At 39.1% G+C, this 26,835-nt stretch overlaps 2 protein-coding genes across 5 annotated transcripts; one reads left to right on the plus strand and one right to left on the minus strand.

Moving 5' to 3' along the window:
- Positions 1-1,859: 1,859 nt before the first annotated feature.
- On the minus strand, positions 1,860-14,341 carry khnyn (KH and NYN domain containing). 2 transcript variants are annotated; one of them, XM_089131800.1, is made up of 9 exons: positions 14,250-14,341; positions 12,976-13,207; positions 12,759-12,893; positions 10,131-11,413; positions 8,630-8,760; positions 6,973-7,069; positions 5,075-5,182; positions 2,711-2,812; positions 1,860-2,489 (listed from the first exon to the last, which is right to left on the minus strand). In XM_089131800.1, the coding sequence occupies exons 2-9, from the start codon at positions 13,195-13,197 to the stop codon at positions 2,204-2,206; spliced, it is 2,364 nt and encodes a 787-aa protein (XP_088987926.1). In that variant the 5' UTR covers positions 13,198-13,207; positions 14,250-14,341; the 3' UTR covers positions 1,860-2,203. The 2 variants fall into 2 exon arrangements, with proteins under 2 accessions (XP_088987926.1, XP_039524851.2); XM_039668917.2 differs by having other exon boundaries at positions 1,862-2,468.
- Positions 14,342-14,606: 265 nt separating this feature from the next.
- Positions 14,607-24,680, plus strand: ripk3 (receptor-interacting serine-threonine kinase 3). 3 transcript variants are annotated; one of them, XM_039668918.2, is made up of 14 exons: positions 14,607-14,743; positions 16,351-16,774; positions 17,494-17,818; positions 20,235-20,386; positions 20,795-20,844; positions 20,920-21,075; positions 22,121-22,203; positions 22,567-22,624; positions 22,720-22,769; positions 23,264-23,300; positions 23,382-23,431; positions 23,519-23,537; positions 24,167-24,294; positions 24,506-24,680. In XM_039668918.2, the coding sequence occupies exons 2-13, from the start codon at positions 16,614-16,616 to the stop codon at positions 24,265-24,267; spliced, it is 1,242 nt and encodes a 413-aa protein (XP_039524852.2). In that variant the 5' UTR covers positions 14,607-14,743; positions 16,351-16,613; the 3' UTR covers positions 24,268-24,294; positions 24,506-24,680. The 3 variants fall into 3 exon arrangements, with proteins under 3 accessions (XP_039524852.2, XP_088987927.1, XP_088987928.1); XM_089131801.1 differs by having other exon boundaries at positions 24,167-24,680; XM_089131802.1 differs by having other exon boundaries at positions 22,723-22,769; positions 24,167-24,680.
- The last annotated feature ends 2,155 nt before the right edge of the window (positions 24,681-26,835 follow it).

Below are 26,835 nucleotides of genomic sequence, written 5' to 3' on the forward strand. Positions count from 1 at the left end.
GTTTTAGTAGCCAATGGATTTCCGCCACCGAGAAACGCTTGCTATAACGTTAGCTCTGCTACAAGATTTATTCACGGAGAAGAGAAATTCTTCGCTTCGTTTGCGGCATATTTGAACATTTGCATTTGCCTATATTTGAATAAACTTGAGCGCGCAAACCTGGCCCAGATAGCAAACTGACATTGAATCAACGTGGAAATATGACATCGAAACAACGTTGATCTGACATTGTTTTGCTCATCGAATTAACGTTGAACCAACGTCAGACGCGTCATTCTTTCAAAACTAACGGAAAATCAACTTGAAATCAACGCGTTGTTTCAACGTTATGAAAGCAAACCAATTTTCGATTTCATTTAGCTTTGAAGAATGCCGCGTCTGACGTTGGTTCAACGTTAATTCGATGAGCAAAATCAACGTTGTTTCAATGTCATGAGAGACGTCGTTTCCACGTTGATTCAATGTCAGTTTGCTGTCTGGGGGTGTATGAACGGCCTCTTGGCGAGTTACCTCGTATCAAACCACGAGCTAATGCTAGCTAGCACGCGAGCGGCGTGTTTGAACCGGTTTGAACCCCTGCTCTAGAGCTCCGCTTTGTAGGCTACGACTCAATAGGGCTGGGCGACATGGCCAAAAAAAATTATCACGATAATTTTTTTTATATCAGTCGATATCGATTATTATCACAATATATGTCAAATATTTATTTTTTTCAAGTTTAAAGGCAGATTTTTGCAACTAAGTGAAAGTTGTATAAACCAGAGTGTTAATTGTGTTTTTAAACTACTCTTTAAATTTATGTTCATTAATAAAAACAGTAACATCTGTTTGTTTGTTTTTTTCTCATGTAACAACCACATTTTTATTTGGTAAAAAGTAATATTCTGACTGTTTGAGTTGTATTCAAATTAACCATTGGTCATTCAGTATCATGCATTTAGATCATGATAACCACAGATAAAATCAGGTATAGCCTATAACTTAGCTCCTCACTGTCATGGCATAACTTTATGGTTTCTGTATTTTTTGTATGAAAAACAATAGCCTAACAGTTAAATACATTATTAAATACTGTACTTATAGTCCATTAGTCATAATACATTGTCTACATTAATAATATTATACAATTCAATATGTATCCCACATTTCATGGTGCAGTTAATATTACCAGGCTAACCTTACAGTAAATCCATGGTAGGCTAAATGGATTCAGTATCAATTCAGATTCTGACTGTATCGTTGCACGCAGTGTTTCTCCTTTTTGTCAGCGGTGTTTCATCTGCCTTTAAACTGGACATTTGTGTTCTTCGCTGAACTCAAGTGCTTCTCACTGGATCTCGTGAGCAAAACGATCAGAGGCGCGTCTGCGTGAGCTCGCGCTGCACTCAGTGCGCGGCCGTTTGGACTTTGAGCCGAGCGGATAAATGCTCCGTGTGGCGCGCGCGGTTTAAATGAGTTTCGTTCCGCTTTTGACGCATAAACATTATCGAACATTTATCGACCTCTTGATATCGTTTTATCGAGGAAAATTATATCGCGATAATTATCGTTATCGTTTTATCGCCGAGCCCTACGACTCAATACTTTTTTTCTACTTTGTAATAACTTTCTGCGGCCAGAGTTTTGGCAAATGAACGAGGGTAAAATCTTTTTAAGACCTGACTAAGTCAAATTTAAGAATCTAGCCGTTTTTAAGACTTTTTAAGGCCTTAAATTTAAAGTTCAGAATTTCAGACTTTTTAAGACCCCGCGGAAACCCTGATTTCTAAAGCATGTGTGAAGAGTTCAGATGCAAACGCCTCTAAATGCCATGTGAAATTTTCTTCTTTAATGATGATTTTTATCAAACTTGTTCAGTAATTTCACTTAAACAACAATTAATAGGTAATCATCATTGCCATTTAAGTGAAATCACTGAAGTTTGATAAAAATCATCATTCTAGAAGAAAATTTCACATGGCACTTAGAGGCTTTTGCATCTGAACTCTTCGTATCTTGTTTGTTCAGTGCATTAACTACATTTCCGTATGTTTGTTTGTTAATTTTAAAAGTTTGTTAATTCCGTAGCTCATTGTAAAGTGTTGCACACATTGTAAACGTCTCCTAAAAGCACAAGCACAGTTTAGAAACGGTCCCGAGTGTGTGAGCTCTGATTGAGATGAGTGTCGGGTTTCCTCCGGTCCACTGTGAGGCGCTGCTAGTGTTAGTCCTGCTGCTCCAGCACGAGGTGTGTGATGCGCTCCAGGTCTCGGAGCGTCGGGTGACACTGCAGGATCATGACGATCACGCTCTCCTGGCCGGGGAAGATGGGGAGCAGACTCTGCTGCAGCGCCAGCGTCTCCTCCACCGACCTCTCGCTGACCTCCTGACCTCTGCCCCCTGGGGTCCGGTCCCGGTACTGCAGGAGCTCGGTGTGAGCGCGGGGCGCGGGTGGCGCAGCGGGGAAGGACGATCCTGCAAACGTGTGGCTGCCAGGAACAGGCGAACCGCTGAGGACACATTCACAAGAGGACTGAACTAATCCTGAAATTACGATACATCACAGTTTCCACTGAAATATGAACCGTTTTTAACTATGATCATCAGATCCTGTGTTTCTGAAGGGTCATGTGACACTGAAGACTGGAGTAATTCTCACATAGAGAACAGATGGAGTGATATTTGACTGTTTTACTGTAGACGAACAGACTCTGGGTCGAGTGATTATTACCGGTGGTGTTTGTGCAGGAAGTCTCTCAGGTGCGGTCCGCCTCGGCCCAGAGGATCATCGGGCAACATGAAGAGATCTCCAGCAAACACGTACTGGAGCAGACTGAGACACAAGCGGCACTGGTCAGAATAACACTAACAGCGGTCTCCTAAAAGAAAGAGGTGACTCTGAAACGAGTCGGCAGTAATTCGGTCCTGCTGAACCTGCGTACGTTTGTCACTAATTTGGGTTACACTTGTGCATACACATAGGTAAAAAATGTCCATGTCAAAATACTGTCATAAAAATGTGACGCTTCGGAGCACAGACTTAAGTTTGGTATAATTTTTAAAGAAGACCCTTTGCAGATTATTGCTGAAGGAAAAAAAATAATAATAAGTAAATCCCAAAAAAAAAGTTATATAGGTATAAGTTTATGAAAATTATTTTATATAAAATATATATTTTATAAATCAGGTTGAACTCAAAACTGCAATAAAATCAAAGCCATAAATCTAAATAGGTTGAGGATGATATCTCAAAAAATGAGCTTTCGGTAACAGTTTGTTTGGGCGCAGTGACATATTTTCCCCATTGGGTGGCAGCAAAACCCCACTGGAGCTCACAGTGATTTGAACACACACATATTTTTTTAAAACACACATACTAACCACACTCTGACATCCATACCAAAACACCCACACAAATATTGTTGCATAATTTATCCAGTCGGCTCTATAATATGCCGAAGCAGAAAACAGGAATAAAGCGATATTTGTTTTATAGGCCGAACTTAAAAAAAAAATGACACCATCTGATAAAAAAATAGTAAAAAGCCTTGCCATCAGAATGAAAGCCTCTTAACAAAGATTGCATAATTTTATAGTTAACTGAACCGGGGATTAAAAATGGCAGTTTTCAATGGGTTTCAATGGCCAGAAGACGCTGAGAGGGAGTGTTTTTTGTACCTAATGCAAAAAAATATTTTTTTAAGAAAATGACGGTGAAATAGTAAAATTACTATAAAAATACACATCTATGCCAAGTTTTTTGCCGTTAGCTTTAACACAGGCAAAGTGATAAAAAAAACAAAACTGAAAAGGACAAAAATGTCCATCAGGATGCACAAGGGTTAATGTGTCATTGTTACACTTGAGTGACAACATGCACTTACTATATAGAGTTAAAGGAGGATTTAGTTGCATGTAATTCAGGGTTTCTGCAGGTTCCACAAAGTCAAATTTAAGACTTTTTAAGACCATTATGAATGAAATTTAAGACCTATATAACGAAAATAGTCTCAAAATTATTCGCAAAAAGTAATTTAATTTATTCAAACTGAACATTCATCGAAAATCAGCACAAACGGTAATTAGTTCTGTTTCTGTTTTTATAAAATCCCCTATTCCAAAGCACATAATGCAGTCCGTTTTATCTTTCCCGCAAGTGAAGGATTTAGCGATGTCAGAGTCCGGAAACATCGTTCGAAACCGCGTGGAGAACCCAGAACACCTCCACTTTTAGTGTCGGCTCTGATCCAAAAATCAGCAAAATCTGATCCAAAATTCTGATTTTAAGCCAAGAATCGCTAAACTTCCACTTCCCCAATCCCCATAACTGAATATAATCCGTTTATGTCTGTCTGTGGTATCTGAGATACGCGCCAATAACACAAAACCTCAAAACTGATTGGCTGTTGCATGTTTTTGTAGTCATAATACAGCGAATTATATTTGAACAAGCAAAATAAAAAAAAACACAACCACAGAATAAGTAAAAATAAATAAATAAAAAAATATTCCAAAGCGCCGCGGGAGCATTTCATTTAAGACCTGGAAAATTAAGACCTGTTTAAAATGATTTAAGACCTAGAAACACTGTACTTCAGCAAATTTAAGACTTTTTAAGGCCTTAAATTGTGAATTAGAAATTTTAGACTTTTTAAGACCCCGCGGAAATTACGCATAATTTACTGTTACACATAACAAGGACAATGTAAAATAAAGTTTCACTTTAATTTGCATAAAGTCACCTGATTGGCTGAGCAGCGTCTCTTAGCCCCGCCCTCAAACTCAAGTGTATCTGAGACTGGAAGAGTTTGTGTTTGTATCACTGTGACTCAGATACGATAATGAGCGTTTGCTTTCCGACCAATCACAGAGAGGCGGGGCTTAGAGACGAAGCGTTTTTGACCTCGGATGAATGTGAACTTGTTGTAAGAGACTCATAAACATAAACTGGAGTCTTGATAATATTATAACGGGACACTCTCAGCAGGATAACTCTTTACATGTGAGTGTTTCAGAAATATCCTTCTGTCTGTAATACCACACGTTACTCATAAATCATGCCAGGGAAACTGACGGTGAGTGAGTGTGAGGTCACCTCTTCTTGATGATGTCTCTCCACGCGGGCGACTCGTCCACGAGATCCCTCAGGTTGTCGTTCGTCACGATCACCCCGTTCGTCTCCTGCGCCAGCGCCAGCATGAATCTGCAGAACAAGCACTCGTTATCTGGAGGAATCACTCACACACACACACACTCACACACACACACTCATAAACGTTTAAGATCTGTGTGCTTGAATTGCATATAAATTTTACATAAATTAATTGCACAGAACTGAAACTGATCAGATTTCTATTTGCTTTGATTTTATTTAAATAATTTTCAAAATGCATTCATTATCAGTATAAATTACTGTGAAAACAATTAAAATCAAGTTAAAAAGTATGAACATTACGGAGGCGTATTGCATTCACTTGAAGAAAAAAAAATCTACTCTGTTTTTCTGAATTAATGAGTTAATTTTTCATGAGAAAAAAAGTTTTTGCTCTGTTTTTCTGAATTAATGAGTTAATTTTTCATGAGAAAAAAAGTTTTTGCTCTGTTTTTCTGAATTAATGAGTTAATTTTTCATGAGAAAAAAAAGTTTTTGCTCTGTTTTTCTGAATTAACGAGTTAATTTTTCATAAGAAAATTTATTTTTGCTGTTTTTCTGAATTAATGAGTTAATTTTTCATGAGAAAATTTATTTTTGCTGTTTTTCTGAATTAATGAGTTAATTTTTCATGAGAAAATTTATTTTTGCTGTTTTTCTGAATTAATGAGTTAATTTTTCATGAGAAAATTTATTTTTGCTGTTTTTCTGAATTAATGAGTTAATTTTTCATGAGAAAATTTATTTTTGCTGTTTTTCTGAATTAACTCATTAATTCAGAAAAACAGAGCAAAAAAAAAATTCCATTAAAAATGAATCGTTAATTCAGAAAAACAGAGCAGATTTTTTTTTTCTTCAAGTGAATGCAATACGCCTCCGTAGACCTAGTCTGAAATTTAATATAATAAAATAAAAAACTCAATCATACATATACGCATTTTTTTATATTTATGCACAGGTCATATTTCTGTAATAATACTAATAAACTGAACGTTTTAAAGGTTTATACATTTATCATCAATAAATCCAGTCGACTTCAATATGAATATCGCTTGTTTCACAGCTAGTCATATTTTAACCGTATTCATAAAGACATCTAATTGTTTTTACAATGAACAGATTTATGCTGATTGTAAACACATTTGAAAATGTGATTATTTAAATTAAAAGAGAGAGCAGAAATCTGTTCATTTATGTTTGACTGACATTATGTTTACTAGTTTATATTAAGTTAAAACTGTGTAAGTGTATTTATTTAAACCGTATGTAAGTGTGTGTCCAGCAGGGGTCTCTCTTTTAGGTAATTGCTGAATATAGAATATAGGTAGGAACCTTTCTTCAGGTGACGTGTTGCTGGAGGGAAGGTGCACACAGTTTCTGACCGCTAAGCTAAGCTACGCTACATGCCATGCTGTGCTGTAGGAGATCTGTACCGGTGAAGGACTCGTAACTGTGGATTTATGGACTGTTTGTTGGACTCTTGCTTACTAGAAATGAGGACCAGACACGGTAAAATAAAATATATATAAATATATATATATAAAAAATAGATTTTATCCACGTGCATGGATATTTTAAATGAAGGCCTAAATATGTCAGGTCTCCTTAAATGACACAAGAACTTAAATTCTGATGATAAAACTAAATGGTCAGATAATATTACAGAGATCTTTCTGAGAATAATGCATTCCCATCGTTTACTCATTTTCTGTCATTCTGTATAACTAACACAAATTTCCAACAACATTGAACCGTAATTTTTTCAAATATCTTCCATGTTTTGCAGAAGAAAGAAATGGTCATAGCCCGTCTGGAAATGCGTGTGTTGGTGTGAGAGTTACCGGTCGTCGTATGAGTTGATTCTCTTGCCCTCGACCTCTCTGGAGGGAGTGTACGAGACGAAGCCCAGATCATGCAGGTCAGTCAGGTAATGCTTTTCTACAGGAAACACAGAGCACACTACATAATAAAAGACCCAGCACTGCTTCATAACACCAATCTGCATATAATCATGTAGACACTTTCATGAAAACATCTTCAATTGGCTTGTTTTCATGTTTGGGTTTTCCTTGCATGACCAGCAGGTGGCGCTGGATCATTAATGATTCAAAACCTTCGTTTCTCCAAGCATTAATGGAAACTTTAATGTTTTATTGGTCATTCTAACTCTTTGAGAACAGGGAAGTCCACACCACAACTATAACGATAAAGGCGTAGAGGAACGATATCGTTGGAGACTGCGTTTCCCGTACAACTGCTTAACTATCATAGAAATTAACTACGGTACTTATAATTAATCAGTTTGAGGCGCCTGAGGACTGTTTCGAATTTTTCTCGGCTATTTTGCGCGTTCTTACGCACTCGTTCACACATTTTTTGACAAACTAAAAGACGTAAATATTCTAAATAAAAGACGGAATATCAGCTTGCTTATTTCCTCAAGATCAGGTTTTATTGAGTCCACAAACTCTTCTTCTAAGCGCAGGTCGAGATCTGTCGCTCCAAACACAAGCGAATCACACACCCCTGGTCGATTCCTACTTGATGATGGACAATACAAATATTGACAGCCAATCAGAATCCACCTGACTTTGAAGCGCTCGTGCATTTAAAGTGACAGGCGACAAAAGTAGAATCACCTTAGCACGTTAAAGGGTTAGTTCACCCAAAAATTAAAATTCTGTCAGTATTTACTCACCCTCATGTTGTTCAACCCCGTAAGACCTTCGTTCATCTTCGCAACACAAATTAAGATATTTAAGATATTACGATCGCTCCTGCATACTAGTCCATAGGCTTCTTGAGGGAATGACTCTTGCTGTCCCCGAAAAGTCATTAAAGACATCGTTAAAATAGTCCAAGTGACTACAGGGGCTCAATCTTAACTTTATCAAACGACGAGAGCAAAAAACAACAAAAATAACGACTTTATTTCAACTATTGGTTTATTTCTCCCTCTGCGCGAGTCAGGTTACTAGTTTAATAGCGTAAGCTTCTGTTATTGTACGTCACACGCATCACACACATGACCAGCGTCGACCAATAGTGAGCCTACGTGTGACGTAGCTTTACGCAATCACACTACGTTAACTGACTACAGGCTCATGGAGAAGGAAGTGAATAGTTGAAATAAAGTCGTTATTTTTGTTGTTTTTTGCGCACAAAAAGTGTTCTCGTCGTTTGATAAAGTTAAGATTGAGCCCCTGTAGTCACTTGGACTATTTTAACGATGTCTTTAATGACTTTTCGAGTCATTCCCTCAAGAAGCCTATGGACTAGTATGCAGGAGCGATCTTAATATCTTAAATATCTTAATTTGTGTTGCGAAGATGAACGAAGGTCTTACGGGGTTGAAACAACATGAGGGTGAGTAAATACTGACAGAATTTTCATTTTTGGGTGAACTAAGAAGTGCAGTGGAACTCAAGAGACGAATAGTTGACCTTATAGTTATCGTTCTTGGTGTGAGATGTCAATAAGGCATGAAGTGAGCATCACCTTTGTTCTTGGAGTTGTTCTTCTGCCTCCACTGAGGGATGAACACAGTGATTTCTCGATGTCCTCTCGCCCAGAAGTGCTGGACGGCCAGAGCGATGCCTCGACAGGAGAAGAACACCCCCAGCCCGTGACTGTGGAGCATCACATCACATACACACAGTTTCACTGCTCTAGTTCATGTAAACACTGAAGCATTCACTCCCGAAGCTGCTCAGAATTAGCTTATCAATAATGTCATCTCGTCACTGTAAAAGCGCTGTGTTCATCCTCTGTTTTTCCAGTACGAATACATCAATATGCATGTCCCCCTGGCCTGTAGTTAATAATTTGATCCCTTAAATCTCATCTTTAAACATAAGTCATAAGTGGACAGCATTGCTGAGTATTTCCAAAGTCAACCAAATACCCAAATTATCCGAGATGGTCCTCACTGCAGAACATGAAATCCATGGGGAGGAGGCGGATCCAGATCCAACTCCTCCCACCTTACATACACCTAAACCTAACCAACTCCGCCCCCTGGTCCCTAAACCCAACCCTAATCCTACCCAGCTCCACCCCTTGGATCGTGATCCGACTCCATCTCGTGTACTGCATTGAGGTCCTACTGAATTATCCTGCAGTGAACCAAAGTCAAAAACACAAACGTCACAAACGACATTGTAACCAATCAGATCAACGTGTGATCGTCAACCAGTGAGTGGAGGTGGGGCTCATTTGAATATTCATAGAACCGCGCATACTAAATGAGACGAGGGTGTCGAGTTACATTCAAGATATTTTAAGGCATGAAAATGTCATTTTGGTGATCAAAGGTGAGTTTTAAGGGATAAAAGGGGGAAATTAATTATTTTTATGAATAATTATAGATTAAATTAAGAATTTAACATAAAATATAATGCATACATCCAATTAGATTTAACTAATGGAATTTTTCTAACCTAACTAGAGGAATGCATTTGATTTTATGTAAATTGTTTTGTACATTCGATCAATTATTATTAAGTCAGTCAGCACAAAAACACAACACACACGAGTCAATTCGTTCGTTGAATGAACCAAATGACTCGGAAAAAGATTCGTTCATTTTGATTAACGAGTTCGAACAGGAGAGTCACGAACGCACATCACAGAACAGAGCAAGGCGAGCATTTGAGCTTATAAAACTTAAACTTTGTTCGTCTGGAATCGTTTAAAGCCCTTTGAACAGTTTGCACTGAAACTGTCTTTTGGACCTTGAACCGTTTGGTTCCCATTGAAGTCCATTATATGGAGAAAAATCCTGGGATGTTTTCATCAAAAACCTTAATTTCTTTACGACTGAAGAAAGAAAGACATGGACATCTTGGATGACATGGGGGCGAGTAAATTATCAGCAAAAGTTTTTTGAAAAGTGAACTACTCCTTTAGGCACACACTATTCAGTTTTTAATTCTAGTGTCTTTTCTTTAACTGAACTAAATGATTTTATTTGTTAAAAAAATAGACTATCAAAGCCTACCTCATTGCAACATTGCTGCCGTCGATGATGACCTGACGCAGCATGGGGTCGCCAGGCTCGTCCGACAGCTGCAGTTTGAATGGCGTCTTCAGGCTCTCGAGGAACCGCTGGGGTCCCGTGACCACAGACGCTTCCGACGCTCTCGGTTTGGGCGCGATGACGTGATTGGGGAGATTTGGGGATCCGAGATCTATGCTTGGTTTGATCCTCCGTGGAGGCGATCGTGCCGGCGGGTCCATGGTTTCGAAGGCGTATGTAGTCTGAGGCGGGCCTCTCACTGAGGGAACGCTTACCGGTTTGGACATGCTTAGCTTTGTCGCTCCGTTTCCGCTCCCAGAATCGACTTTTTCAAAATCTGCCATTGGATATGTGTCAATCGTCCTATCAGCTTGCTTTCCACCATTTTTCGTCCCAATCGCGTGTTCGGCGACCTCTTGTTTCTGCAGTTGCATGAGCAGCTCGTGTGGCTTGAGCTCGGGTAGACTGCCAAACGCTTCCATTACTCTGTCCTCGGTGTATCCACAAGTGGCCGCCGCCTTCTTCAACACCCCCAACACGAAGTCTTCCTCTGCAGCATTCTCCTCTCCTACTTCAATGGCCTCGTGCGTTTCGCTAACCGCATTGTCGTTATTGTTCCGCTGGTTGGTTTTGTCGTGCTCCTGTTGAATCAAATCCAGAAGCTGCGAGGCTTCTTTAGGGCCGGTTCGGGCCAGAACGCCGCGCACAACCTCTTCGGTGAATCCCATGGCGCTGAAGAACTTGAGAAGGTGCTCGAACTCCTCTTGGTTTCTCGCGGACGACGGAACAGCAGGAGTCTCGGATTCGGGTTCTGGAGACTCCGGGGAGTCGAGGGTAAGGCCTCTGGGAAACGGAGTGTGGAATTCATTTCTGAAATCATCCGTGGCGTTAATCCTGTCATAAGCAGAATGTGAGTTATCTGCTTTATGATCATAAACGCTTAATGATCCATTGGCTTCCAATGGGATTAGACCTTCCTGGTGCCGCTTTGCTTTCGAGTCCAATCCAGACTGCTTCACCTGGTCCAGCAGAGCCTCCTTCACCATCACCGGTAACACCAGCAGGTCGAGGGCGTGCCGGTCCTCCAGATTCTCAACTAGGGACTTGAAGGCCCGACGCGACTCCAGGGATTCTCCCGCGACCCCGGTCTCGGCACGCCGTCCCTGGCTGCTCCTGTACTTCTCCACCAGGTCTGTGATAAACGAGTAGGCTTTCGCCACAGGTTCTGCCAGTCCGGTGATGAGTAGACAGCCCTGGGATCCCAGCTGCAAACAGAACAAACAGAACCGGGATCATCTCAGGTAAACTTTATCTTGCATTTTATTTCGGCAACCTTGGCGTTTAATTCTGCAAATGATATATTTTGACTTCTGATTCATGACTATCACTGATTTAGTTACAGTTACTTCCCATGTAGCCGGTTTAGGTGGCTAGCCCGATATGTTTCAGTTTAGTTTGTGCCAACCCTGGGTTTTAGGTACCATGAAAGTGGTTTGGCTTTTAGCAGTGTTCATCGTCATAGTAACTTGCGCTCCACGGCTAACCTGGTCCGGGGCAGGTTATGTTCCAGGTAAGAGGTTGCAAACCGAACTTGGACCAATAAGCTGTGAGCAAAGTGCCACATGTATGACACGATAAAGTCACTCCACGGCAAATAATTTTAAAAGACAAAATCATGGCTTTTAGTGAATAAATTTGTATGATTTAGAAATTATTTCTGTAATTATTATATCCTAAAACAATCTAATTTAAGTTCAGCAATTATTATTACGCAGATTTTAAATGAATACGTATATAAAGGCAATATAATACGCTAATGAAGCTATAAAATGACTACATGTGAGCTTAAATGTTCAATTCTCTCTACCTTTATCAACTGTATAAACTAACTTCACAACTTTTTCTTGCCCTGATATACAGTAGCGAGACTTTCTTTTAGTTGCTATTTTCTTCTTGCTGTGTAAATTTGTTTAAAAATTCTTAATATTTTAATACTTTTATTTAATACGTGAATTGCGCTGCTTCTCTCACGAGAAATTAATTTCAATGAGTTTTGAATGAGTTTCACTCTTTCTCAGCATGTGATTGGCTGTTCGCTACTGATGTCACTCCTAAACTCAGGATCAAAGCCTGAGTTGACAGAGAAAGTTGATGATCAGCATTATGGTACCAACAAAGCCTGGTTGGATTGGTTTGGTTTGGTTTTGTCAACTCGAAACTAGTCCTGCAACCCTGAGTTTGTTCAATTACCATCATGGTACAGGCCCAACTTGTAACAACTTGTTTTGCAATTGCATAATTTCCATGCACAGAAACTTGCCTTAAATTTAATTTAAATAAATTTAAATAAAACGCCACTCTCGTGTTTTTTTCAAGATATCGTTCAGTATATTATAGTTATTAATAATAATAATAATACATTTTATTTATTTGGTGCCTTTCTGGACACTCAAGGTCGCCTAAGTTGTGCAGTCTTATTTAGTTTTGCAGTTAACCTTCATCTTGCACGTTAACGTGTCTCCATTTATCTTGTTTCAAAGATGTTTTGATTTTTCTCGGGACAGTAAGACAAAACACTGATGCATTGGAGGGCATGATATTTCCACCTACCACTATATGTGCAGAGGTGTTTTTAGTCAGGCAGTCCATGAACAGCCCTTTGGCACCACAGAACACACAGTGAAGCACTTCTGGAAACTGGACCTCTTTTTGGGCTTCCTGATTGACCACACCTTTCACGAAAATCTAAAAGTCGCATTATAACATACAAGCTCAGCAATTCACACAATAGCGATAATAGTCATAAACATGGCAGTGTTTTGAGCACCTTTGCCGCCTCCACGTCCGGTGCCGCCCCGCTCAGCTGGAGCCAGATGAGGCCGCTCCGAGCCGAGTCTTCGGTGCCGATGGCCAGCGCGACCCCGAACACTCGCTCCACCGAGGGCCTCAGTGCCCGCAGGGCCCCCCCCAGCACACCCGCACAGGTGAACTCGTCCCGCACACACTCACGCGACACACACTCCTCCAGAGCCGGGCCTGAGACAGCCATGATCCACTCACTGACGGAGAGATGAGGAACAGTGTCAGCGAATCAGAAGGCAGAGTTCAGCTTGTGAAGGCCTTTCTACATCACTAAACTGCACAGTTAGCACCGTAAGGCCAAACACTACAGGATTATAGACCATGGTAGAACTGAAAAGTCTCTAAAATGCAATGCAATAATGTAATATACTAATAATGTGGTATATGATTAATACAAAGAAATTGCATCTAACATAAACGTTTGTCAATATATATGATAAAAATATATGTGTGTGTTTGTGTCTGTGTATGTAAAATTTTGACAATTTAGTTGAGTAATTGAATAACTGATGACAGACAACGAAAGCAGAATGCCAGAAAAAAGAGAGAGACCATCTGAAAGGTAAATTTATTCTATGACTTAATATATTTACATATTTAACTCAAATAAGTCATTCATTATACAACACTATAAATTCAAATACAATAAAATATTCACTCAAATTTACGAGCAGCTAATTTACAATAAGTAGACTACTACACAACATTTACAGCATGCCACTCGGGGCCTCAAAACTGATGTGTGTGTGTGTGTTTGTGTGTGTGTGTGTGTGTGTGTGTGTGTGGCTGTATAAGTCATAGACTAAATGTACCTTGATATTTACTGGGATTCCTCGGTTATTAAACTGTCATAACATGTCTAATTTTATATTTTCAACTCAAAACAAAAACTATAAGTTAAATCTTAGTCCACAAACCCATCATTAACAAAACTTTGACATTCAACATAATACAACGTCATAATAACTATTTCCCAGAGAAACAATTAGATCAGTTATCTCAAATTTTGATATTCACAAATTAAAAATAGGGTAGTCTTTAATATGCGATACTCAAACATCGGTCGATAGATTAAAGTTCAACTGGTTGCATCATAAAACTGTCCTAAAGCGAATAATGACTGAAACCGATTCGTTAGACTAAAGCAGACATAGTTTCACATGACAGCCTTGACAAACAGAAACACAAGGATGTTTATGTGTAAGGTAGGACTGAAGGACAGTAAACGTGTGTTCTTACCATAATCGCTTATAACTTTAAACTGCGTCTTTTCTCGTCGTTTTTGTGAAGCGCTCGCGATGAACACACTCCGATGAACACTCCTATGAACACACTCCGAATTTAATCTAGATCTATAAACTATAAAGGGCTTTTGTTTCATGAATCACCCAGAGCTTAAGAGAGAGTCGTTTGTCCACATTCAGGATGACTGGTGATGGTGATTGTTGTCGAAATGAAACTAAAGGGAAAGTTTGCGATCATGAGACTACCGTAACTGACGCAAAGGACGCGCGTCGGGAATCGAATCGTCGCGCTTTTGTTCGGTCACGGACATCTACTGGCGTCAAACACACGACTGTTGAACTGAAACGCTGTCAAAACACCTCATATAACGTCGTAAGTGAAAACGAGTGAAAAACACATGAACTATATCTCATCGCAGACTTCATCGTGTCTTCTTTCAGACACATACACGTCTTGTGGGAATTTCCACTGACGTAAACTCACTTCCGGTAAGTCAAAAGAAGTCGCAGGTAAAACCCAAACAGGGTCATCCATATGTGGGGTCATCAACCAACCCTGATTAAAGTTGTGTTTGAGCTCAATATATGGGCTTTAATATTGTTTAACATTTCCTTTTTGACTTATATCAAAATATTATATATTTTATTTATTAATTTAATAATAAATACATTTATTGAGGCTAACGAGCTAATACACCAGATTTTAGGATGACCACAACATTAAAAAAACAAAGGTTAAACAAGGCAAAAATATCCCCATTATTTCAAAAGAAAAGTCATGTTATATATATATATATATATATATATATATATATATAGTTATTGAAGAAATAACTAAACAAAAAAATAGAAGAAAAAAGTCGTGTAGTTTTAAAAAATAAATAAATAACACATCTACGTTCTGTAAAATTTAGGCCTACTATTTTTAATTTGATAAAGAAATATTCAAAGTGAATGCCGAAACGGTGGTGATTGGAAATCGATGTACTAGCCAGATAGCCTGGAAAACCCAGACAACTTTCGGCAAATTTAGATTTTCTCAGCAAGTTAGCATCAGAAAAGTTGTTGAGCTGTTCACACCACACGACCCAACATGATTGATCCGCAACAGGAGATCACCCAACGATTCTATCTTGTCTACAAACCACATTTTGTCACGAAAAATCACGCGATAAAACGGAAATGACTGGAAATGACGAAGCACGCGCGCCAATACCCAGTGAAGAAGACGAAGAACACAACACGCGAATATGTACGTCAGACAGAAACTAGTGCTGCAAACTGTTTGCGCAATGATTTTCTCTGAGAAAAAATGCAGAAAAAGAAAAAATATGATTTACTTGGTGACCTCAACCCATGCCTTGCTGATTGGCTGTAGCTCATGACACCACAGTTGAGTCGTGCGACAGCTCTGGATATCTAACATGCTAGATATATGTCTGATTGGTTTTAGTTCTATCCAATAGGCTTTATGCACAGCTGCACTACTACCTTAACTACAGCCTGCTCCATTGTTTCCTGTCTGCCATTATTGGACAAACTGATTAATCCAGGTGTGCCTGATCTCAGTAGTCACAACAATAATCAGACACGCCTGGATTAATCAGTTTGTCCAATAATAACAGCCAGAAAACAAATGAGCTGGCTGATGTTCACTTCAGGAAGTAGTGCAGCTGTGCATAAAGTGAATTGCGGCGCAGAGGATATGGTATCCCTTTGGTAATGATTTGTCTATGAAGCTTTGCCAGACCATAACTTGAAAGCTACTACTGAGAATGGCTTTAACCAGGATACTGTACTAGCCAATGTAAACTAAAGAAATGTAAGGGGGAAAAATGCTACTAAGACATAAAAAGTCAAAATTATGAATTAAAAAGTATAATTAAGACTTTAAATGTCGAAATTATGATTCACTTTTTATCCCAGTTCACTTGGACATTTTATCTCCTATTGTGACTATTTTGTATTAGCCTACGAATTATGAAAATTTCGATTTTATCAACTTTTTATATCACAATAATGACTTACCTTTAAGATGTCTACTTTTTATGACATAATTACGACTGACCGAAGCATAATTTGTGTTTTCCTCTCAGGTTTCGGAAACGGACAGGTGAGGTGACGTCAGTCTTTAGCGCGCGCGCACGTACGCTAAGCGTCCCTCTGTGTGTGTGTGTGTGTGTGTGTGTGTGTGTGTGTGTGTGTGTGTGTGTGTGATGGGGAAGTGAAACAAACGAACTTCACGATGTGAACTGGAATCGTCGCCATTCAACAGGGAACTTGGAGAAAACAGCGATGGACACAAACCTATCATGACATGTTTAAGCTTTAAGGCTGTTTAACTGTATATCGATTATCGATGGATGCCGGTCAGTTCTGCCGCAGACCGGAAGTACTTTGTGACGACTGTCTGCAGGGTTTCGTGAAGATCGGTTGCGGGGGATTCGGTCAGATTTACCGGGCCAAACACACAGGATGGGTCATGGATGTGGCGATAAAGCTGCTGCTTTATAAAGACGGGTAAAGTAGATCCTACTGCTGTTTTCAGAGCTTTTCTAGTCTGTGACAACATGCCCCGTATGGAGCAACATCCGCTACTGGTCACATGACCACAGTTTGGCAAGAACTGGATCCTGGTTACCATGCTGGTTACCATTTACATTACCATACATTTACTGTTACATGCTAATAACGGGATAACCCTATTAATATTGTAAAGATTAATTGTGTTCTATGTTTTACAATGTCAACTCATTTATTTTTCTGATTATTAGTATGTGGAAAAATATATAATGATATATCAGTATTTATGCAGAAGAATTTTTTTTTTGACTTAAAGTGAAATTATGACGTCAACATTTATTTCAGTGCTCTATGAAAATACATGTTGAGATAGCAAGTGTGTTATGGCATACTAAGTAATTATGAGATAAATATGAAATTATGACATTAAGTAATTATTATGAGGTAAGTCAAGCTTATGACTGAACAAATTTGATGAATCACATTTATTTCAGGTCTCTATGAAAATGCACAATAAACATTGATATAGTATAATAATATATCAGTATTTATGCAGAACAATTTTTTGTCTTAAAAGTCAATTATGACATAAAACGTCGAAATTATTATATGAATTTTGAGATAAAAAGTCAAATTTTTAGCGCTCAATGGAAACACACTCTGAACATGTCTGTGATCGTGGAGATGAGTGTGTGTTGTCGTTGACTCCTGTGCAGGTCCACGTCCTCCATCCTGAGGGAAGCGGAGCTGATGTTCCAGGGAGGGAACCCCAACGTGATGCGCATCTTCGGCCTGTACGAGGGCCGGCTGGGGCAGTCCGGGTTCCCGCTGCAGTCCGGGCTGGTGATGGAGTTCATGACCAGGGGCTCGGTGTCCGGGCTCCTGCAGACGCTGGCCGGGCCCCCGCCGTGGCCCCTGGGCTTCCGCATGGCTCATCAGGTCGGCCTGGGCATGAACTTCCTCCATCACCTGAGTCCTCCACTGCTGCACCTCGACCTGAAGCCCAGCAACGTGCTCCTCAACCACAGCCTCGACGCCAAGGCCAGTCCACGCCGCTAGCAACATTTGATTATATGTATATCGGTATTGAAGTCAAACTACATTTTTGACTAAAAAAGTACAAAATATGAGATGAAAAGTCACAATTATGAGAAAAAAAGTCGAAATTGCATAAAGATGAAATTATGACATTTGCATAATTCATCTTGATATTGAGTATTTTCCTCATGATTTTATATGCATAAAGTCATGATTATGAGATAAAGTCAAACTTATGACTGAACAAATTTTCTCACGCATGTTTATTTCAGCGCTCGTTTCTAATTTAGTGCAGAATGCTGAGTTTAAGTGTAATGAGTATGTAGTCGAGTGCTTCTGTGGGCAGGTTCAGTATCCTCGTCACCAGGACTAGCCTCAGCCGATTGTGTGTGTGTGTAACGCGGTGTGTAACGATGTGTGTAACGCTGTGTGTAATGCTGTGTGTGACGCTGTGTTTAAACGCTGTGTGTAACGCTGTGTGTAACGATGTGTGTAACGCTGACGCTGTGTGTAACGCTGTGTGTAACGCTGTGTGTAACGATGTGTGTAACGCGGTGTGTAACGCTGTGTGTGACGCTGTGAGTGACGCTGTGTTTAAACGATGTGTGTAACGCTGTGTAACGATGTGTGTAACGCTGACGCTGTGTGTAACGCTGTGTGTAACGATGTGTGTAACGCGGTGTGTAACGCTGTGTGTGACGCTGTGTTTAAACGATGTGTGTAACGCTGTGTGTAACGCGGTGTGTAACGCTGTGTGTGACGCTGTGTGTAACGCTGTGTGTAACGCTGTGTGTAACGCTGTGTGTAACCCTGTGTGTGACGCTGTGTGTAACGCTGTGTGTAACGCGGTGTGTAACGCGGTGTGTAACGCTGTGTGTGACGCTGTGTGTGACGCTGTGTGTAACGCTGTGTGTAACGCTGTGTGTAACGCTGTGTGTGACGCTGTGTGTAACGCTGTGTGTGACGCTGTGTGTGACGCTGTGTGTGACGCTGTGTGTGACGCTGTGTGTAACGCTGTGTGTGACGCTGTGTGTGACGCTGTGTGTGACGCTGTGTGTGACGCTGTGTGTGACGCTGTGTGTAACGCTGTGTGTAACGATGTGTGTAACGCTGTGTGTAACGCTGTGTGTAACGCTGTGTGTGACGCTGTGTGTGACGCTGTGTGTAACGCTGTGTGTAACGCTGTGTGTAACGCTGTGTGTAACGCTGTGTGTGACGCTGTGTGTGACGCTGTGTGTAACGCTGTGTGTAACGATGTGTGTAACGCTGTGTGTAACGCTGTGTGTAACGCTGTGTGTGACGCTGTGTGTGACGCTGTGTGTAACGCTGTGTGTAACGCTGTGTGTAACGCTGTGTGTAACGCTGTGTGTAACGCTGTGTGTGACGCTGTGTGTGACGCTGTGTGTAACGCTGTGTGTAACGCTGTGTGTAACGCTGTGTGTAACCCTGTGTGTGACGCTGTGTGTAACGCTGTGTGTGACGCTGTGTGTGACGCTGTGTGTAACGCTGTGTGTAACGCTGTGTGTAACGCTGTGTGTGTAACGGTGTGTGTAACGGTGTGTGTAACGATGTGTGTAACGCTGTGTGTGACGCTGTGTGTGACGCTGTGTGTGACGCTGTGTGTAACGCGGTGTGTAACGCTGTGTGTAACGCTGTGTGTGACGCTGTGTTTAAGCGATGTGTGTAACGATGTGTGTAACGCTGTGTGTGACGCTGTGTGTGACGCTGTGTGTGACGCTGTGTGTAACGATGTGTGTAACGCTGTGTGTAACGCTGTGTTTAAACGATGTGTGTAACGATGTGTGTAACGCTGTGTGTGACGCTGTGTGTGACGCTGTGTGTAACGCTGTGTGTAACGCGGTGTGTAACGCGGTGTGTGACGCTGTGTGTGACGCTGTGTGTAACGCTGTGTGTAACGCTGTGTGTAACGCTGTGTGTAACGCTGTGTGTAACGCTGTGTGTAACCCTGTGTGTGACGCTGTGTGTAACGCTGTGTGTGACGCTGTGTGTGACGCTGTGTGTAACGCTGTGTGTAACGCTGTGTGTAACGCTGTGTGTGTAACGGTGTGTGTAACGGTGTGTGTAACGGTGTGTGTAACGGTGTGTGTAACGCTGTGTGTAACGGTGTGTGTAACGGTGTGTGTAACGCTGTGTGTAACGGTGTGTGTAACGGTGTGTGTAACGGTGTGTGTAACGCTGTGTGTAACGCTGTGTGTAACGCGGTGTGTGACGCTGTGTGTGACGCTGTGTGTGACGCTGTGTGTAACGCTGTGTGTAACGCTGTGTGTGTAACGGTGTGTGTAACGGTGTGTGTAACGGTGTGTGTAACGCTGTGTGTAACGCTGTGTGTAACGCTGTGTGTAACGGTGTGTGTAACGGTGTGTGTAACGGTGTGTGTAACGCTCTGTGTCGTCTGCAGATCACAGACTTCGGCTTGTCCCGAGTGGCTCGCAGCGTGTCGAGGGTTTCGAGAGAGCGTGAGGAGGACGAGGGAGGAACGTTGATCTACATGCCTCCTGAAGCACTGCAGTCCATCAACTACAAGCCCAGCACAGCCTCCGATGTGTACAGGTAACACACACACACCCTTTATATACATCTTTTTTGTTCTTTTTGCAATGTGTGTAAATGTGTGTGTGTGTGTGTGTGTGTGTATATATATATATATATATATATATATTTGCAATTTATATACATGTATATATTTTTCATCTTTCATCTTTCATCATCCTCACCATCTCTACTAGATCATTTCCTTTTTTTATTATTACATCTTTGATTATTACTATTGCGGTAACATTTTACAATAATAAAGAGGGGGAAAAAACTAGTAGATTAAGCTTTGTTTACGCCAACCTCGCTGAAACCCCGCCCACCAAACCCACGCCAGCCAATCAGAAGTCAGATGGAGTGTTTTCTGAGCAAACACTAGTATCGTAACTGAATGTAAAGTGTGTTTTGTGAATGTTTGTTCTCCAGTTACGGAGTCCTGCTGTGGTCAATCATCACTGGGAAGGAGCCGTACGGCGGTGAGCATCACACACACACACACACACACACACACACACACACACAGCAGTGTCTTCATCTGTGTGTGTGTCCAGGCGCGATGTCCAGTCTGGTGCGGTTCCGCATCCCCCAGGGCGACCGGCCGGACCTGAGCCTGATCGACCCCGGCGAGGCGGAGGGACTGGGGGAACTGGTGTCGCTCATGAGGAGCTGCTGGGACCAGGACGCGCGCCGCAGGCCGGCCTTCCTCGGTACACGCTTACGCCCGTTCACTCATCTACTTCAGTAGTGTTTTATTTACACTGCTTTTCTTTTTCATTTAAATGAAGTGTTTAGTTGTATCATATTTATTTAGATTACAGTGTATTAATCCTTTTTCATTTATTTTAATCAAGTGTATTAATTCATTATTATTTATTTGTTATTTATTTATTTTTTTTGGTCTTTTAGATGTCAAATATGTATTTATTATTTAAATACAATTTTATTTATATTGATTATATTTATTAATTTATGAACTTATTTTACGTATTATACGTATTATACGTATAATACGTATTAAATACGTATTATTTAGTGTGTTTTTTTATTTTTACACTATTTTTTCTTTTGTATTAAAATCAAGTAATATTGATTTATTTAGTTTTATTTAAATGAACTTGCATTTTTTTAAATCAGTTTATATTCTACTCAAATAAATGCATAAAAACTTTATTGTTTTTGCATTGATTAATCATTTATTTAAATAAACATTTTATTTATTTGTTATAATCATTTGAAGTGTGTTTACTTTAATCAAACATTTGTATTTATTTATTTTTCAATGATTTATTTGTTTGAATCAAATTTAATTTATTTTAATTTTATTAATTAAATTAGTTAAGCAGTAATTTTTTTTCATATTTTTACACTCCTTCTCTTTTATTTATTCATCAAATTTTTATTTTCATTTCCTGTTATATTAATTTTATTATTTATTTAAATAAAATGAATTATTATTTTAATCAAATTTATTTATTCAATTAATCTTGTTATTTATCTATTATCTTTACATCTTTGTTTACTGTAATTCAAATCAAGTTTTATTAATTGATTTAGTTGCATCAAATGTATTTATTTAAACCAAATTTCATTTATTTAATCAGTTTTTAAAAATGTTTAATCAAATATATTAATTTAATGTTATGTAAATAAAAATATATATATTTTTTTATAATACAAATGAAATGTATTATTAATTATTTTTATGGTAGATTGTTTGGTGTGTTAGTTTACTGGGGTGTGTGTTGTTTTCAGACTGTGTGAATGTGACGGAGAAGATCTTCGAGATGCACCAGCGCGGGATCAGTGACGCCGTCCGAGACGTCCTCAAACTCCTGGTGCAGACACACACACACACACACACACACACTCACACACACTTCACTCACAGTCACTTTCATTGGTTTATATTTCTATTTAAATCGGTTGCAGATTGTTTGCTTCTCCCAAGTGGAGGCGTATCAAGCTCTAAAAATAAAAATAAAATAAATAACTAAATCTAAATATAGTCATTTATAAATTTGAATGGTCTCTTTTGTTAACACGCTTGAAGGCCGGAGTTTGAGGTTTATCATTAATTGTCAAACGTGTGTATGATCTGAACTGCTCGTGGTTACTCTAGATCTGGCTCTTATGTTCATCTGTGTGTGTGTGCAATTGCAAATACTCATATTTGTGTGTGTGTGTGTGTGTGTGATCAGGAAGGTGACGTCAGTTCCAGTCTGAAACCAGTCCAGCTCTCCCATAACACACACAACGGTTTGTTACGTCCACATCTGTGTGTTCAACACACACTTTTATCCGAAGACACTTACAGTTCATCAATGTTCGTTCTTCTTCTTCGTGTCTTTCAGAAGAACGTCGTCAGGTTTCGTCTTGCGTTACTGGACCGCTTCCCAAACAGGTGTTGTGTTATATGATATTATTTTATATAATATTATATATTTACATTGTTATATTATGTTTTATTATTTTATATTGTTGTAGATTTAAAAATCTGGCTTCTCCATGTAATTTAATTTCATGGAAACACACACCAGTTATTATACCGAACTGCGTCACGGTTATAAAAATATACATAAATAAATTTGATCATTTCTTATCAAATTTTACATTCAATTATTTATTAAATATAATATATATAATATATAATAAATTATTAAAAAATATATACAATAAATTATTTGATTAAATTCTTATTAATATTTAAGTTATTAATTTTGTTTTATCAAAATACTCTGATGTTATATATACACTATATCAACATTAACCAGTTCTCGGTAAACGAAGATGAGCTTTCTCGCTTCGCTGCGTCCCTCGTTAAAACATCTCGAGCCGTTCTCAGTGGGAAAGCAAGAGATAAATGAGAGTAATCGCAAACGCTGTCTCTGTCCTCAGGAAACGGGAGCCGGCGACACAAACCCCGGACACAGAGGTAATGCGGACCAAAATCAACAATGCATTGTGATGATTAGCATGATTAGTGTGTTGCTGAATGCATCTGTGTGTGTTGTAGACTTGTTTGCTCGTCCCAGTGTGCCTCCGACGCCTCCCAGAACACCCCAGGTCTGAAACCACACCAATCAAACTAACCAACTATCATTGATGCGACTGACGTCTCACGTGTGTGTGTTGTGTGTTTGTTTCTTACAGCGTCAGACGTCCACACCAGGTCAGTTTACTCATCTGCTGCAATATTTCTGGAGAAAGTGTAACGCCACTTGACACATGCTGCATTTCTCAGGATTTCTCATTATTACACTCTTAGAAGAAATGGTTCTATTTAGAACCAGAAATGGTTCCATCCCCCGCTTCATATATGGAACTCCAAAATGGTTCTATATAGAACCATTTTTTTTTGGTAAAAGGTTCTATTGGCCAAGTATGGAACCCCAGGGTTCTTATATAGAACCCTTTTTTAAGAGTGTATAGAACCTTTTAGGGGGTTCCAAATACGTAGCACTGATAGAACCTTTTAAGGTTCTATATAGAACCTTTTCTTCTAAGAGTGTATGCAGATTTTAATGCAGATATTCCAGTTTGTTTATTAAAAATGGTTTATTAAAATGATTAATTTAATTTGGCCTGTCAATATAATGTTCATTTATGTGATCAATATTTAAAATAAATTGATTAATTCCAAGTACGAATTTTGATTGATTGATGCTACTTTTAAGTGAATAAACTGCATAAATGGAGCATAATTAGCAATAAGTAATGGTCTGTGTTGATGATGAAACCTCAGTATAATCAGGAACTGAAAGCTTGACTCACTCGCTCGTTCTTCTGCTTCTCTTTCAGGCGTCCGCATCAGCATGTCCAACGTGTTTGGAGTTCAGATCGGAAACAATAACTCCCTGAATATAGTTCAGAGATCCCGGCAGAGACACCAGACCAAGTGAAGCCCTGCGACGCCACGGGCCTGCACTGTAAAAATGAATATGCTTTTGTCTAATCAATAAAATTGTGGCAACAGATTACAAGCAATATTATTTATTAAATTGAACAAATTAGAATTGAGTAATAATTAATCAAATTAACATTCTAATTAATTCTAATTTGTACAATTTAATTAATAATATTGCTTGTAATATGTTGCCACAATTTTATTGATTAGATAAAGCATATTATTTTTTTCAGTGTGAGGTGATGATATCGAGTCGAGAGGTTCAGTCTCGTGGAGGAGTGCGAGTGTGACCAACAACATGGAGAGAAAGAAGTTTATTTTTCATGCAGAATTGATTTTGTGATTCTGATTTATTCATATTTGTAGGCTATGGAAGCCACAGAATAAAACATTTTAACAACAAAATAATTGCAACTTTTTATCTCACAATTGACCCTCCGCGTGGAGCTTGATTGACAGGTAATTGTCCGCCAAAGCAGTCAGGAGAGATTGAAGATTAAAGGACAACTCCGGCGCAAAATGAACCTTTAGTCTAATTACACATTGTTACCTAGTCAACCGTTATCTGAGATTTGTTTTCATGATTGCCGAATGTAAATAGTTTTATCTCTAAAAACAGTTTAGCCTATAACGCTAGTATAATGCTAGTATATAGGGCATAGAGTAATGACAAATAAAAATCGCTTGTTATTACCACTAACAAGGCTCAGAATAGCCCCACAGTAACACGACAGCATAAAAAGAGTCCCTACATTCAAACCGAAGCGTTGAGAACTTTGTCAGTGTCCATACAGTTTAATAAGCAGATGTTTTATACACAGTAAATTTCGCGAATTCAGGAAGAAGCCATCTTGGAAAAATAGTCTCTACCAGCCGATCCAAGTGCGCTGGTGAGATGTGAATAAGGTGATAAGGTGAGCGCGAATAGTAGGCTACGTGTACATATTGAAGACAAGTAAACGGTTTGTGTTTCTTCTGGAAACAACGGACCATATGAGATTCTGCGCACTTGGATCGGCGTTATATTTTATATATATATATATATATATATATTATATGGCGTATATTTACACACACACATCTGTAACAATGACGCTTAAGTTGGCAGGTCAAGCTCAATTTATGCTAATTAATTAAGTAATGCTAATTCAACACTTCATCCTCATTTGAACAGTTTATTTCATTTTCACCCATAAAACTGTTTGTAATGTGTATTATTATTTTCCTATTATATTGTCTTTCTCGTCGTCCCTCCGAAAAATAAGACCATCCATAAAAAAATTATTATCCATTTTTTTTACTTAGTGTGTCATCATTTCGACTCTTTATGTCATGTTTTTCCGTGTGTGTTTGTGGCTATAACTGTTCCCCAAGCTGTGTTGGACGTGTCCTGTGCTTTCTGCTCCGTCGTGTGACGAGGAGGTCGTGTGGTTTGGTCAGCGGGATTCTGGCATCAGAAGCTTCCCGATCCCGTGTCCCATCTGCGCGCCCGGATCCCGAGCGTCCTCCTGCAGTTCTGGACACAACACTGCGGGACTATTCCTGCCTTTCTCAATTACATCGGTTACACTTTACAATAAGGTGCATTAGTGAACATTAATTATTCTATTAATTAACATGAACTAGAAATGAGCAATACATTTGTTACAATATTATTAATCTAAAAATACAGCTGTTTGTTCATGTTAGTTCTGATGCAACCTTTGATTTTAATAATGTAGTAAATGTTCAAATTAATATTAACTTAGATTTTTTTTAATGCTGCAGAAGTATTGCTCACTCTTAGTTCATGTTAACTAATGAACTTTTCTGTAAATTGTTACCATTATATATCTATAAAAATAGTTATGTTTTCTGTGCACATGCCTAATCTAACACACTGCCTTTTAGTATGGATGAAGGGAGAGCGAGTGTGTGTTGTCGGGCCGGAGACGGCTGTTCTTTGGCTCTGGACCTGGTCAACAACAGATGGCAGATAATGATGATAAATCGAGTCTGTGGACGCTTGTGTCCGTTTACTCTCTGACCTTCACAGGCGGTGTGAGGCCAGACTTACAGGACAAACCAGGCTGATTCATCACTGTACATGAACACTATTCTTCTGTAGACAGATTATTTAACCATGTTAGGGGCCAGTATAAATATGCAAATGAAACCTTTTAATTAAATATGCTCAAATTTGCATACATTAGAACATAATCGTATTAATTGGATAAAGATAGGTTCAAACTCGTTTGGTTTTGTTGACGTATTACAGTTTTTACAGGTTTTTCGATTTTCTATTTCTGTTTTTAGGCATAACATGTTGCATAAATCAGGTTGAATGAAATATGAACAAACGCTTCAGTAAAAACCTTCAGAATATAGACAGGAATAAAACTGTAAGTTTTGGTGTTTATAAGTTTTACTGAAGTGGAGAAAAAAAATCATTTTGTGAAATTTGCCAAAAAAATCTATTTTAATTAACAGACGCGTGTTTATAAAATAAACACTTAAATGTGTATTTTGGATGTTTTCTTTTCAGTACAAGTGCATGACAATACAATGGTTTTGCCATTAATAT

This window comes from Pimephales promelas, chromosome 1 (assembly GCF_988280905.1).
Source record: "Pimephales promelas chromosome 1, fPimPro1.hap1.1, whole genome shotgun sequence".
In the NCBI taxonomy this organism is placed as follows: domain Eukaryota; kingdom Metazoa; phylum Chordata; class Actinopteri; order Cypriniformes; family Leuciscidae; genus Pimephales; species Pimephales promelas.

Bases quoted from the DNA above. Each gene is read 5' to 3' on its own strand.
- khnyn (XM_089131800.1), bottom strand. From the start codon at position 13,197: ATGGCTGTCTCAGGCCCGGCTCTGGAGGAGTGTGTGTCGCGTGAGTGT. The intron at 7,070-8,629 runs GTGATGCTCACT...TGTTTCCTGTAG, and splicing joins GAACAACTCCAAGAACAAAG to AAAAGCATTACCTGACTGAC. The intron at 2,490-2,710 runs GTAATAATCACT...ATGTGTCCTCAG, and splicing joins TTCCTGCACAAACACCACCG to CGGTTCGCCTGTTCCTGGCA.
- ripk3 (XM_089131801.1), top strand. From the start codon at position 16,614: ATGGATGCCGGTCAGTTCTGCCGCAGACCGGAAGTACTTTGTGACGAC. The intron at 20,387-20,794 runs GTAACACACACA...TTTGTTCTCCAG, and splicing joins ACAGCCTCCGATGTGTACAG to TTACGGAGTCCTGCTGTGGT. The intron at 20,845-20,919 runs GTGAGCATCACA...GTGTGTGTCCAG, and splicing joins TGGGAAGGAGCCGTACGGCG to GCGCGATGTCCAGTCTGGTG.